This window comes from Taudactylus pleione, unplaced genomic scaffold (genome assembly GCF_031769625.1).
Source record: "Taudactylus pleione unplaced genomic scaffold, aTauple2 ptg000310l, whole genome shotgun sequence".
NCBI lineage: Eukaryota > Metazoa > Chordata > Amphibia > Anura > Myobatrachidae > Taudactylus > Taudactylus pleione.
The window spans coordinates 2,881-18,529 of record NW_028284711.1 but is presented as its reverse complement, the minus strand read 5'-3'; the positions used below and the strand labels follow the sequence as shown (position 1 = coordinate 18,529).

The following is a 15,649-nucleotide window of genomic DNA, read 5'->3' as shown; positions in this document are numbered from 1 at the left end:
TGTGCCGGCTGGTACCTGGCCCTACTAAAACCCCTATGTCACAGGACCCTCCATGGGCGATGTTTTCACAGGTGCTGGTGTCGATTGCTGACCGTTTATCGGTCCCGACAGTCCCTCCTAGGGTGTTGCCCCAGCACCCCATCCCCCATTCCCCGGGTATTCCGCAAATACTGCAGTCTCCACCCGGGTCCCAGACTGTAGGTCACTATACGGGGGATGCCTGTGTACGTACAGCCCCCCCATGTGAGGCAAATGTCTGTTGTGCCTTTTCAGAGTTTCCCTCAGGCGACTAATCCTCCCTGGGTGGAGGTACTCTCCAGCTCGGTACAGAGCCTGGCGGACACATCTTCGGCTTTTCAGTTGATGTTACAAAGTGATATGCCGCTGAAGGCGTCCAAACGGCATGTCGTTAGTACATTGACGGCGCAATTGTCGGACTCTGACTCTGATGCTACAGGAGGTGGAAACTAGGTCCTCCATTAATGTGCCGGCATTAGTTAAGGCGGTGCGAGCCATCCTTCATATAGAGGAGGATGCCCCGGCGCCTAAGTATCCTAATTTTAAAAAGGTTAAGGTTACTTCAGGTGTTTTTCCCCTGTCTGATCAATTGGCAGATCATATGGCGGTAGCTTGGCAGCTGCCTAGTAAGAAATTCCAACCACAGAAAAGGTTGGTTTCTAACTACCCTTTTCCTGATGATTATTGCAGGAAATGGGAAACCCCACCTGCGGTGGATTCCCATGTCACCCGCTTAATTAAAAGTGCTACGCTGCCTTTACCGTCTATTTCTTCTTTGAAAGATCCCACAGACAGGAAAGTGGAGACTGCATTGAAATCCATTTACTCTCTCTCAGGGGCAGTGGCTCGCCCGTCCATGGCCATCTCATGGGTGGCTAAGGCCATCGAGAGCTGGGCCAACGCTTTGGAAGATACCTTTCCCGAAGATGCTCTGGAGATGCAGAGAGCGCTGGTAGGACAGATGAGAGATGCTGCGTCCTATATTGGGGTGGCATCGTTGGATACCAGTCTGCTGACCTCTAGGGTTTCGGCTACAGCGGTGTCTGCTCGCCGGTCCTTGTGGCTGAGGTCTTGGAGGGCTGATGCTGACTCTAAAAAGGGCCTGGAGGCTTTGCCTTTTAATGGAGAATTGCTATTTGGTCCTGACTTGGACAAGATAGTAGATACTCTGGCTAAATCCAAGTCAGCCTTCCTCCCTTCGGCTTCTACGCCGGCTAAAGTGAGGAGCTCTGCCTTTCGGGTTCAAGGTAAGGCCAAAGGTCAGTCCTTTCCAAGGCAGTCAGCAACCAAGGTCGCTCCTAAGCCTAAAAAGCGAGCGTGGAGTGCCTGGCGCCCTTCTTCCAAGCAGGAAGATAAACCTGCTGCCTGATGGGACGGGCCTCCCTCTGGGGGACCCCAGAGTGGGAGGCTGACTTCTTCAATCCGCCCAGTGTGGGCACACTACCACCACGGATGCCTGGGTTCGAGAAGTAGTCTCCCAGGGGTACGCCCTATCCTTTCGGCTCAGGCCGCCCCACCAGTTTTTTTGCACGAGTCCTTCTCTGGACGAGACCAAGGCTTCGCAGATTCAGGAAGCTATAGAGTCCTTGCTGCAAGCAGGGGTCATTGTTCCCGTTCCAAAGTTACAACGTGGGACGGGGTACTACTCTACTCTGTTCCTGGTACAGAAACCCAACGGTTCTCATCGTCCTATCCTCAATTTGAAGTCTCTGAACAAATATCTCAGAGTTCCCAAGTTCAGGATGGAAACTCTGCGTTCCATCATTCTTGCGATGGAACCCGGGGATTACATGGTCTCCCTGGATATCCAGGGCGCCTGCCTCCATGTGCCTATAGCACCTGTACACCAGCGGTATCTCAGGTTTGCTATACTGCAAAGTCACTACCAGTTTCGGGCGTTGCCCTTTGGCCTGTCTACGGCTCCGAGGGTATTCACCAAGGTGATGGCAATCATGGCCGCCCACCTTCGGAACCAGGGTATACGACTGTTGCCGTATCTGGACGATCTTCTTCTGCTAACAGGCTCCCCGGAGGTACTTCTTCTCCATCTCCATCTGACCATTGCTTGTCTACAAGCACACGGGTGGTTAATAAATTGGAAGAAGTCCTCTCTGATCTCATCACAAAGGATGGTCCATTTGGGAGCTCTCCTGGATTCTCGTCAACAGCGGATCGTCTTGACTCCAGAAAAGGTTACCTCCCTACAACTGCGTATACACAGTTGCCTGGGCAGTAGCAGAGTGTCGGTACACTCGGCCATGAGAGTTCTAGGGTCCATGGTGTCGGCATTCGACATGGTGGAATTTGCTCAATTTAATTTGAGGCCCCTGCAGGTGCAGATTCTTTCCGAATGGAACGGATTACTACACCGAATCTGGACTCAGTGGCTGGTGTTGTTCCTGGTGGTGCGCCTGTGCCTGAATTGGTGGCTTCAGACAGATCATCTCATCGAGGGTCGCCCCTTTTGGATCCCGGACTGGGTTCTGCTCACAACAGATGCCAGTCTCCGGGGTTGGGGAGCAGTGACCGGCTCGTTGTCTCTTCACGGCCGGTGGTCTGCGGAAGAAGCAGCTCTTCCCATAAACGTGTTAGAGCTGCGGGCAGTGTACCGGGCTCTACTGTCGTCAGGCACCGTTCTTCACGGAAGAGCAGTTCAGGTGCAATCAGACAACGCCACCACGGTGGCGTACATAAATCACCAGGGAGGAACTCGCAGTCGGGCTGCGATGTTAGAGGTGTCTCAGATCCTGGCTTGGGTGGAGTGCCACCTTCCAGCAATCTCGGCAGTCTTCATCCCGGGAGTCCTCAATTGGGAGGCAGACTTCCTCAGCCCACAACGTGCATCCTGGGGAATGGTCGCTTCACTCAGAGGTATTTCAACTTCTCGTGGACAAATGGGGACTGCCGGTGTTGGACCTGATGGCCTCCCGTCACAATTACAAGTTACCCGTGTACGGCTCAAGGACAAGGGACGCAGGCGCAAGTCTGGTGGACGCGCTGTCTGTGAAATGGACATTTCACCTAGCGTACCTGTTCCCCCCCGATCTCCCTGCTACCTCGGGTACTCAGAAAAGTCAAACAGGACGGGGGCACGTTTCTGCTGGTGGCTCCAGCGTGGCCCAGACGTCCTTGGTACTCCGATCTCAGGAGCTGGTCCGTAGACGCTCTGTTCCTTCTGCCTCAGCACTAGGACCTGCTGTCTGAGGGGCCCTGCCTTTACCAGATCTGGGCCGGCTGTCTTTGACGGCGGGGCTCTTGAGACAGCCGTCTTAAGGTACCGCGGCTTTGTCATCAGTACCATGCTGAGGGCGCGTAAGCCTGCCTCTGCACGGATTTACCACAGAGTGTGGCACACTTTCAGTGGTGTGAGTCCAGAAACTTTGATCCTCAGGTGTTCAGGGTTTCTAGGATTTTGGCATTTTTGCAGTCAGGTCTTGACCTGGGCTTACGTCTTGCTTCCCTGAAGGTTCATGTATCGGCTCTGTCTGTGTGGTTCCAACATAGAATCGCTACACTGCCTGACGTTCACACCTTTTTCCAAGGTGTTCTTAGAATCCAGCCTCCCTTTGTGCCTCCAGTGGCTCCGTGGGACTTGACGGTGGTTCTTCGGGTCCTGCAGGGACCTCCCTTTGAGCCTCTTGAGTCAGTTGACCTCAAGTGGTTAACACTTTTAAGACTGTGTTTCTCCTGGCAATTGCTTCGGCCAGGAGGGTATCTGAGTTGGGGGCACTTTCCTGTAGTCCCCCCTTCTTAATTTTTTCACCTGGACAGAGCTGTACTTCGTACTCGTCCTGAGTTTTTGCCTAAAGTAGTCTCTAAGTTCCACATCAGTCAGGAACTTGTGGTACCAGCTTTTCAATCTCCTGATCTTACAGCTGGTGAGGCTTTGTTGGACGTTGTCCGTGCTCTCAGAGTTTATGTGGGTCGGACTGCTTCTGTAAGAAAGTCCGATTCTTTGTTTGTCCTCTTTGGTTTTCATAAGAGGGGTTGGCCTGCCAACAAACAAACGTTAGCCCGTTGGCTTTGTTCTATTATTAGGGAGGCTTATATACAGGAACGTTTACCTGTTCCAGCCTCTGTTAAGGCTCATTCCACTCGGTCTGTGGGTCCTTCTTGGGCTGCTAGACTTGGTGACTCCGCTGTTCAGCTGTGCAAGGCAGCCACTTGGTCTTCCATTAAGACGTTTTTGAGGTGTTATGCGTTTGACACCTTTGCCTCTCAGGATGCATCCTTCGGGCGCAGGATTCTCCTTTCTGCACAGGAGCGTCCCCGCCCTTAGTTGAACTGCTTTGGGACATCCCCAAGGTCAACCCTGTGGACCCCCTATGGACCCTGAAGTAGAAAACAAGAGATATGGTAAGAACTTACCTCTGTTATCTGTTTCTACGAAGTCCATAGGGTCCACAGGGCGCCCGCCCTGACGCACCTGGCTTCATATGGGCTGTGTGGCTGGTCACCGGTTTTCCGTCTCCCATTTCTGTGAGTATGGTTTCTTGTGTGTTCCAGTCTTCCTTCTCTCTGTTTCGTCTCCTCCTCCGGCCTGAGCTGCTTACCAACTGAGGTGCCTGTGGCTCGGGGGCGGGGTATAGAGGAGGATGGACCCAAGTGCATCCTGGGAGCTAAAGCTTTAACTATATGGTGCCCATGGATCCAGATCCAAGCTATACCCCAAGGTCAACCCTGTGGACCCTATGGACTTCGTAGAAACAGAGATAACAAAGGTAAGTTCTTACCATATCTCTTGTTATTTGTTGTGTTGTGTATACTTATTAAATTGATACATGGTATCTTCAAATATTTGCTGTTTGTAGCATTCACACTATTTATTTGTTCTTGCACATCACTTGGTTCAATATAAGTCAGTCGCTCTAGACCCAGTACCTTTGCACAATGCACACATAAGGGCCTCTTCCAAAAGCTCTGTCACACTAGGTCCAGCTGATACCCTGCACTATTTGGGAGAACGTATAGTGGATTATTGGATAAGTTGGCGCCAGTACCTCTATATATATATATATATATATATATATATATATATATATATATACTGTGTATATATAAAAAGCAATGTGCTATAAATATATGTTGGATATAGTTTTGTCTCTTATATATTTTTCTTAAATTGTAATATGAGAAATATATAAGAACAATTAATTGTATTATTGGGTCAATAAAAAAAATTTAAATCTTGTTTTCTTATTCAATTTTAAAGCTATTTGACGTTCTAACAATTACCGGGACACTGAACCTGTGGATTTTTTAAGTTTAAAGATGGCTTCTTTTTGCAACTTTTTTTTGTATTTGGAATAAACTAGAACCAGGTAAAACATGGTAATAGCATGTAATATCCTATGCTGATGTCATAGTCCCTAGTTCTGACATTAGGGGGCGCTGTGTCAGGAAAGATCTGGAGTCCACTAAATCCAGATACAAGTGCAGGAGACAAGTGATCCTCTCTATCACTGCTTTATAGAGCAAAGCCACTATTTGACATAATATTTCAAAGCCTGTGTACTACTGAATTAATTTACTATACGTGAAATAACTGGGTGTTAATGACCTTAGAGATAAATGGAATAAAATATTGTTTAATGTTACATAGCTGCAGTGGTAACTGGTGCTTTATTGTAAGACCCTATTTGTCATTAGCGTTTGTTACAGTCTCCGCGTGCCCGGACTGGGGGCTGCAATTTGATATATTGGAGTTTGTCCTAACATATTGTCTGTGAAAAAAAAAAAAAAAAGGGAATATAATGCTGATTCTCTCATCAATTACTCCGAAAACCACTGCAGTACAAATAGCTGTATGGAATAAAGATGTCTAGGCAGCATTTTGTCCGATCTACGATTCCTTTCCCCACCGTTCCTATAAATGAAGTGAGGTTTCCAGCTGTCGAGTCCTTACCAGTTTGTCTTATCGCTTCTCACCAGTATGAATCCAAGAGTTTGAAGCAGTACAAGAACTTCCAGATTGAAGTGAAAGACAAAACGTACTGTCTGCTGGGCTCAGACCGGGTCTTTGACACACTGAAACAACTCATGGAGCACTTGAAGGGACAAGTTCTTAGGACAGATGATGTCAGCTTCACGTTGAAGAGATGTTGTCCTCCCAAACCGAGAGGTAAGATGTATTCCCCCCCTCCCCACCTAGCCCCTCTCACACTACCATTCTAAGTGAAATCACTCCTGATAAATAACCAGCGAGCATTGTTACAACATAACATAACGTTATTTATTCACTTGTCCGCAGAGATTTCAAACCTGTTGATTGCGACGAAGAAGGCGATGGACTGGCAGCCGGTTTATCACATCAGCCAGCTGAGTTTCCACAGAATACTGAAGGAAGAAATTAAGCAAGTGAGTACGTTATATGACCCCCAATATAAACGGATCTGCTTTCCATTACGGCTGCACGTGCATTTTCATAGATCTGCTCAAAGCCGGCAATGGCCTGTGGCAGCGTTTTAGCGAAAGTCTGTCGCGGTGCGTTGGGCTGGGATCCATTGAGGACCTCTCCCATAAAATATAATCAAAGCATGGATGGATCGCTGCTTCCTGCATTGCAAGCTCCCAACTTTAGATCATAAATAGGGTGGGACTGCCGCTCCTTACTACTCAGGGTCCATGGTCCTAGGGATTGTTCTTTTCAGAATATATCTATTTTCATTTCCATATCTTAAGTGTTGTGCATTGGGCAGGATCCGGCGCATTTGCGCTCGCATCGCGTCACACTGTAGCTGCGGCGCTCCGATGCGCAGTGAAAGCTGGCTGATGATTGGAGGAGTCTGCGCCCCTCCAATCACTGGCTGGCTTATGTTTTACAGCAGCTGCTTCCGGTGTCTCCACCTATCGAAACACCCAAGTAGTGCTGATGGGTAGTGCTAGTGATCCCAGCCATATATAAGTGCCAGTATGCTCCTCAGTGAGGGTCCCGACTAAAGTACTGCTCTAGAGGTTCTAGACATGTATACAATGTGTATTTTAAAGTGGGGTAACATTAAAGAGAATGGGGGCGTTCTCAGAAAATTATCTTCATTTTTAATGATTTCCTTCTCGACTTAGGGGTCTATTTACTAAGCAGTGTTAGGAGACACAGTGAAAAGTGATAAGGTGCCAGCCAATCAGCTCCCAACTGTCATCTCTGAGGCTGTGTTTGAAAAATGTTAGTTGGGAGCTGATTGGCTGGTACTTTATCACTTTTCACTCTCTCTCCTAACACTGCTTAGTTTATAGACCCCTCAATATCCATTTTTCCTTGACACATTTTCTGTTTTTATGCTGGGGAAAATGTAGGTTCTCTTTTGCGAGTCCCCATAGTGCAGGGGTCAGAGAACTTTTTTTTTTACCTTTTACCCCAAAATATATTTAGATACACCGACATTACCCCCTTGATTTGAAAGGAAGGAAATCATATAGTAGTGCCCCCATAGTTATGCCTCTGTAGTAGTTGCCCCATAGTTATTCCCCTGTAGTAGTGCCCCCATATAATGACCCTGTAGTAGTGCCCCCATAGTTATGCCCCTGTTGTAGTGCCCCCATAGTTATGCCCCTGTTGTAGTGCCCCCATATAGTGCCCCTGTAGTAGTGCCCCTGTAGTGCCGCTTGTACAAAAACACCCACTTACCTGAATCCCGGCTCCTGCATCCACCGCCGTCCTGTCCATCCGGCTGCTCCTCGGAACTATGGGAGAGACGTCATGACTAACGCGGCGCTGCAGGGAAGGAGCCGGGCGCCCGCTGGTAATAACATCTCAGTAGGTATCCGGCTTAGAGCCTCCCTGCGGCACAGCCGGGCATGTATATGATTCATTCTATATTACAGAATGATTCATATGCATGCCCGGCTGTCTGTCCATTACCCCCAGGAATTTCATTTTTACCCCATGTGGGGTAATTTACCCCTGTTCCCTGACCACTGCCATAGAGGTAGGGTATAGAATGTTGCATAGTGTCCAGTCTGCCTCAGGCATGTATTTATCCTGCAGCTGGAACATATGGGACGAGGAACCAGGACACAGATCTACGCAGGGAAACTCAACTACAAGGACGATGGTGACAGCGAGGTGTCCAGCTCCGACAAAGAGATTAAAGTCATCCTGAAAGTGCTGGATCCGAGCCACAGGGACATCTCTCTGGTCTGTTTACGGTTCTCTTTCTCTCTAGTCAGATGCCAAATCATCGTTTTAGTCGCAGCCCTTTAATAGGCTCACGCGTTTCGTGTGTTCTATATGTGATATGTATCAAACCTTGAAGAGAGAGAGAAAGTACCAATCCATTAGCTTCTAGCTGTCACTTTACAGGCTGTGTTTGAAAAATGATGATGCCGATTACATTTATCCCCGTATTCAATTTTAGCGTCTTTTCGCCAGCACGGTAATGCAATGTAGTAGGCGAAAAAGTTTTGCCTATGAATACCCATCAAAAAATAATTGTGACTCCGCGCTAATGTATGAATAGCTACAGCAGCTCAGTAAATAATTAATTCTAAGTGCAATAGTGAGCGCTGTATCGTGGAACAAGATATAGTAGTGTAGATAGATTGGTGGCACCTGTAAAAAGAAATTGTAAGGTTAAATGTTTATAGCTCCTTTTGGAAAAAGTAGTGGTGGGTCCCGTTACATTGTCACTTTGCCGCAATGATCAACAGCGTTCCAACTTTCCCTATCTTACCCTGAGCTTGAGCCTTCGATCCCTATAGGGAGTGTGTGCGGGTCAGGTCGGGGAACACTACTTTTTCCAAAAGGAGCTATAAACACTTAACCTCACAATTTCTTTTTACAGGTGCCACAAATTTATTTACACTACTATATCTTGTTCCCCTATATAGCGCTCACTATTGCACTTAGCCTATGAACACTCAGCAGAAAAAAGTGCAGAATTGGGGTTTTGGGGTGCAAAATTGCGGCAACGCCCCTAAACCCTTCTTACACCCCCCTTGACGCTAATTGCGTCAAAAAACGCAATAAAAACATAGTGTTCACTCTAACTCTGGTGGCAGGCAGGGCGCCGGAGCTAGAGAGGGGCGTGATCATTGAAAAGGGGGCGTGTCTATAAGACGCGTCCCCTTTTCGTCACTCTTGGGGGCGCTGCAGACAGGGAGAATAGATGCTGGGCGCATGCGTCCGGCGTCTATTCTCCCGCGGTGACCGTATCACCGCACATTTCTCCACCCGCGGGACACTCCGACCTGTGTAGACGGCACCCGCAGGCTGTGAGGGCAGAGTGTAGGCTGTGAGGGCAGAGGAGGGCAAGGCGCCGCGCCCCGCTAAAACAGCCTAGCGGGAACGCTAAAAACACAAAGGACTCCCCAAAAAAGCACTTTGAAAAAAATTGGTGAAAAAAATCAAACTGGGGGTACAAAATAAAAAACTAGCCTTTGGGGGGTCTGGAAGTATGGGGGAGGTGTATTTTGGATTGCAGGTGTTTGCTGATGGTGCGATTTTGGCGCTTTTTAATGCTTTACTTTAGAAACTTTAAATTATGTTTGCGCCCATTTTCATGTACCCCAAATTTGATGGGACTACTTATTCCCCCCCCCCCCAAAAAAAAATAATTAAAAATGCTATTTTTCACCACTTGCTGAAAGACGCTAAATAGCGCCTATTGAGACCATTCAAAGACCCAAATACCTTCAGCACGGCCAATCGGGGGTACCCATAGTGATCCCCCATGTTAGAGCATCTTTTAGGGGGTGTCAGGCTGATTTCCCCAACACTGACGCAACTTTTCGCCGATTTCAGTTTCGCCGGGTCCCGTTTTCAGCGCTTTCGAATTGAATATGGGGATAAGCGGGGACGAGCGCAATACTTTTTCGCACCCCAAAACCAGCGATGACGGCAAAGTCCGGCAACGGACTTTTCCCTCCAAATTGAATACGGCCCTTAGACTTAAAAGTACTTATGTAAGCGAGGTGAAGTCGTAACACAAGACTATCTGTACAGTCTTCCCTATATGTTTACATTTGATACATGCACACGAAAAAAATAATAAGAATTTGCGTTAGAGGCTTTACCTGCTCCTGCCCGGCATCTGTGCATCAGTAGCTGTTAGTTTCATAGAACTGATCGAGAGATGTCCTTTATGCATGCTAGTGTTTCCATCTCCTATGGAATAGTGACGTCTAAGGTGTAGCAACCAGTACGTTTGGTTAAAATGAGCCATAAAGCCCGTTATTATAAGTACATGACGGTAATCCTCCCTTAGGGAACTGCATGTCACTTACTAAGAGCCTGATTCAAAGATTTACATAAATTTGATATTCACGTAATTCTCAGATGTTTAACGATTTGCACATATGCAGATCTGGTCCTGCGACATCAATCGCAGTGCCCAAAAAAGCTGCAGCAGGATTGATAGGGAGCATTCCAGAAAATGGAGAGTGTCTGCCCCAATATCTGGGCTTGCTGAAGCCAGCGGCTGCATCCTTGGACTCAGCTTCACTTGCTCTGACAGCCTGATTTTGCCGGACTTCCTGAGTAACCTGGGGTTGCTCAGATGTCTGATGGTCACGGTTGATCCAATGCTGCAACAAGCGCATCAGAGAAGCCAGAAGTGGGCGTCCTTTTAATTAAGACGCTTTCTGCGTCTTTTGCATAATTTTGCACGGCTGCTGGGTACAAAGACACAGCGGCGCCGGAAATTACCGTCCGTTTCTCAATCCGGCCCAGAGTCCGCAACCCCCAGACAATACCCATCACTACAACATAGTCTTTCTGCGCTCCCCGTTCCTCCCCTCATTGTAGGAATCCGCTATCTCAGTGCCGTGTTAGACCTGTGACTCATCTCTCTCCTCTCCCTCAGGCGTTTTTCGAGACGGCGAGCATGATGAGGCAAGTGTCTCACAAGCACATTGTACTGCTCCACGGCGTGTGTGTGCGAGACGTGGAAAGTAAGTGAGACGAGTGAGAATTGTCGGTTTGACGTAATTCCTTGTTTTTGCCACAAATTTCACTTTTGTAAAGCTGCGCTAAGACCATTATTTTTTAGTTCATTTATTTATTTTTAGATTTAATATTAACTCAGAGCCAATAATTACGGCTTTAAAGAAGTACAGGTTGAGTCTCCCATATCCAAAATGCTTGGGACCAGGGATATTTTGGATAACGGAATATTCCGTATTTTGGAATAATTGCATATCATAATGAAATATCTTGGAAATGGGATCCAATATACACACAGAATGCATTTATGTGTTATATGCACCTTATACACACAGCCTGCAGCTCATTTTATACAATATTTTCAATAATTATGTGGCTCAAGCAAAGTTTGTGTACATGCATGAAATATATTTACGTTTCATTTACACCTTATACACACAGCCTGAAGGTAATTTTATACCATATTTTTAATAATTTGTGCCTTAGACAAAGTTTGTGTACATTGAAACATCAAAAATCAAAGGTTTTATTATCTCAGTCATGCCAAAATTATTCCGTATTTCGGAATATTTGGATATGGGAGACTCAACCTGTACTGACTGTGCTAATATTTTATTGCCCATCTTTTGGATAATTGGGAAACTTCTCACAAAAAAAACTGTAATGTGCTATTGCTCACAGCAGCCAATCAGGTGTTTGCTTTCATTTTCCAAACCGCAGTCGTAAATTTTAATTCGTAATCTGACCAGTTGCTCTGACCCCAGATTCCAGAATTGTTCCCTAGAATATCTTCTATTAGTGACCCTATATATATCATTTTATGGCCTATAACGTTGTATTTTGACGTCTCCTGCTTCAATAGAATCCTGTGCCCCCTTCCTGATGAGCGTTACACTGCCATAAAATATTCACGTGTTGGCCACAATTATCTCTAATAAAAGTACCTATAAACATGCTATGAATCTGGACTCGTTAGACCTACGTAGGTAACGGACAGCTTCCATCCTTCTTTCAGACATCATGGTTGAAGAATTTGTTGACTTCGGCCCCCTGGACCTATTCATGCATCGCAGAAGTGAGGTTCTCACTACACCCTGGAAATTCCAGGTTGCCAAGCAGCTGGCGGGTGCCCTGAGTTACCTGGTGAGTCGTGTTCTATGGGTCAGCGACTGAGACCACTAAGGCAATTCCCTTTCGTTGTAGGAGTCGCTACATACATATATAATACAATGCACAATAAAGCCTGCAATAGATACAATAAAATGTATATAATACATAGGCATTAAAGCATTCTACCAATGTTGATGCTCCTTTCATGGGAGCCCAGCTGGCAGGGTTTCCCAAACTTTTTCCTCAAGGCACCCGCACAGTCCAAGTTTTAAGGATATCCAGGCTTGTGCACAGATGGTATAATCAAATTGACGGTACTAATTAAATCATCTGTGCTTTAAGCATGCATATGCCTAAATCCTGGACGGTTAGTGTGCTTTGGGGACTGAGTTTGGGATCCACTGAGATAAAATACCAAGCTACATGCAGTATATATGCCTGTGTGTTTGACCCCTTATTACTGTTTCTTAAATAAAATAATTGTAACGGAGTTTGGCCCTCGGACGTTATTGTGTGGTGTGAAACGCCTTCCTTTCCAGAGAGTCCGAAAGCAGACGATTACTGCTAAGTCAGTGGTTCCCAAACGCAGTCCTCAAGGCTCCTCAACAGTTCTGGTCTTAAGTTGCATACACATGTAAAGATTTTCTGTCCAACCATCCAACTAGTTGATTGGTTGGAATGTAAATCTGGTAACGTATGGGAGTAACTGATGATCAGCAATTTGCTCCTAAATGCCAGAATTCAGATGAAAATGGTCGGTCCGATAAGTGTGTTAAATGTTTTGATCTAAACAATTTGTTCAAACAACAGTTTTTGTCCATTTGCCGGCGTTTGGGAGCAAATTGCTGATTGTCATTTGCTTTCATACCTTACCAGATTTTCATTCCAACCAATCAACTAGTTGGATGGTTGAACAGAAAATCTTGTGTGTATGCAGCTTAAGCTGGGCATCCACTATACAATTATCTGTCAGATATCTGTCCAATCTGGCTGGTTGGAATGAAAACCTGGTAATGTATGGGAGCAAATGACAGTCGATCATATAGTTTTAAACACTGAAAAAAGGACAAAAAAATTGTTCAAATTGGTTACATTTGTGTGTTTTAACCAATTTATCTGAACGACCATTTTTGCCTATTTTCCAGTGTTTGTGAGCGAATGGACGACTGTCATTTACTCCCATACATTACCAGGTTTTCATTCCAACCAGCCAGATTGGACAGATATCTGACAAATAATTGTATAGTGTATGCCCAGCTTTACAGATATCCATGGTTGAGCACAGGTAATTAAATCAAATTGACTGAGGTACTAATTAAGTCACCTGTGCTCAACCAAGGTTATCTCTAAAGGTGCGCACACACACAACGATGTAAGTAATGACCGATTTTCGTTCAGTTTTTCCCTTGAAAAAGTGAACGAAAATAGTTTTACAAAGTAGTTGGTTTTACTTTTACTTAATAAACGATTTTCTGTGTGTTGAAGGAAATATGTTGCAACTTCTATTGAAAATCGTTCAGTTGGCCAGTCTGACTGAACTACAGTCGACAAACACGAACGCGCCTGAACGATAATCGTACATCGTTTATCGTTTTACACTGAACGATGTTTTGAACGATAAAGAAGTTGTTATAGTTAAATCGTTCAAAAAATCGTTGTGTGTGTGTTGTACGCACCTTTGAACCTGAACTGTTGGGGAACCTCTGTGCTAAGTAAATGAGTGTCGCTCTACTGTAATGGATCTAGTTTTAGCTTTTCCCACTAACTTTTAAAAAGAACAGATTATTCTTTTATAAACTTTCTTATTTTATCTCTTCCCTCCTTGTGTATGCAATTGGGTCAATGCAATATATCATCCACACTCTGCTGCAAGACAGTGCTGCCTCTAGTGGCCAATATAGGGATGTCGCGTGAACACCTGTAGCGGCAGAGATATTTCCTTTGCCTAAAATTGCAATAACTTAGCGTTACAATCTCGGTTTATTTATTCTGACCTGCAGAGGTTCTTTTAGATCGTAGCATTTGCCCAAATTCACGGCCTTGCGGGCCACAGTAATGGCCGGAGTCCATTCAGTAACTGGCATGTAGCTTGTGTTTCACAGAAGCTGTAATGACTTTATACATTGCTGCATTCAGCTGCCTAATAGGAAATGAACAGCTTGGTAATATGAGTGAAAAATCAATATCTCTATTAATTTTCTCTGTGCGGAGCTGACTTAGTACCATAGTAATAGCGCTTTAGTGCTAAATGGCTCTATTAAATTACACATGATATGCGGTAACCTCAATTAGCCGCTGCTCATCACTACAGCTATGTATCCATTAATTCTCATTACCCCTCTCACCCTGCTGACAGTTGTGGCTGCTCCGTAAATTAAGATACATTTATGTCATTATTTCCTTATCCACTTACCCATGATTCATTGCAGAGCCACCGTGAGATTAAATATGTAATAGTTTTATATATCTACGTGTCTCTCCCTCTCTCTCTCTCTCTCTCTCTATCTATATATATATATATATATATATATATATATATATATAATGTGTGTGTGTGTATATATATATATATATATATATATGTGTGTGTATGTGTGTGTGTGTGTGTGTATGTATGTATGTGTATATATATATATATATAACAAAAAAAATATATATATATATATATATACCAACAATTCGAGGCGGCACTGAAGGTCTTTATCCTGCTTTATTGAAACACACCAACGTTTCAGGGCACCAGCCCTTTTGTCAAGGTTATACAAAAATTAAAACCAAACTCTTACCTTAAATAGTCACCCAGGTGTTTCTAGTGAAGTCCGGGCAGCGCGCTCTCCCACACGCTGCGGGCGGCGTCCCATTCTGATGACGCGGTTGCTCAGCGCCGCTACTGGTTACCTAGGCAACCACACGTCATCAGTATACAAACATTTACTCCTTAGTGCTACTAAGTGTCCACACACTTCCACCACCACTACGTCATCCTACTTCACACCCATCTGGGTTACATAGTAAAATCAACAAGTTATATGAAATGCATAAAGTTACAATTATGTCATATTAAATTATACCGCATATGTCTATAGAGACTCAACACGCATCTCTAAATAGCTGTTACTCTAATGTCGTAATTAATTCTACTGCTAAAAGCTGTTACTGTTGTCATAATTAATTCTACTGCATATGTCTATAGAAGCTCAACATGCATCTCTTAATAGATGTATCTACCCACATAGAAATCAATATACATGTATATATATATTACCAAATTCACCAAACTACCAACACTCAGAAGATATAAACCAATCAATTACCATGCCATATTTAACCATAAAGCAATTCATGTATTTTATAATGAGTTCCAACAGATCTTATCATTAAGACCCTTTGGTATTATCGTATCCAGTTCTATAATCCATTTTGCTTCCATTCTCAATAATCGATTACCTCTATCACCGCCACGTATCAGGGGAGGCACATGATCAATAATTATATGTCTCAATTGTTATATATTATGCCCTCTCTCCGCAAAATGCTGCGCAACCGGCTGATCATTTGCTTTGCCAGTCAGAGCTGATCTGATGGCTCCACGATGCAGCGCCATCCTTTCCGCATCGTTCTGATGGTTTTACCCACATAAGC

At 45.1% G+C, this 15,649-nt stretch overlaps 1 protein-coding gene across 1 annotated transcript in view; it reads left to right on the top strand.

Annotated features, from left to right (window-relative positions):
• LOC148511348 (tyrosine-protein kinase JAK1-like) overlaps positions 1-12,040 on the top strand; it is a gene marked incomplete at its 3' end in the record, with an annotated part of 104,200 nt that extends 92,160 nt beyond the window's left edge. Inside the window, exons 12-16 of the mRNA XM_088442371.1 lie at positions 5,950-6,139; positions 6,269-6,375; positions 8,003-8,152; positions 10,818-10,905; positions 11,913-12,040. Coding sequence (XP_088298497.1) covers positions 5,950-6,139; positions 6,269-6,375; positions 8,003-8,152; positions 10,818-10,905; positions 11,913-12,040 — 663 coding nt within the window. The remainder of the gene's footprint in view (positions 1-5,949; positions 6,140-6,268; positions 6,376-8,002; positions 8,153-10,817; positions 10,906-11,912) is intronic.
• Positions 12,041-15,649: the final 3,609 nt, after the last annotated feature.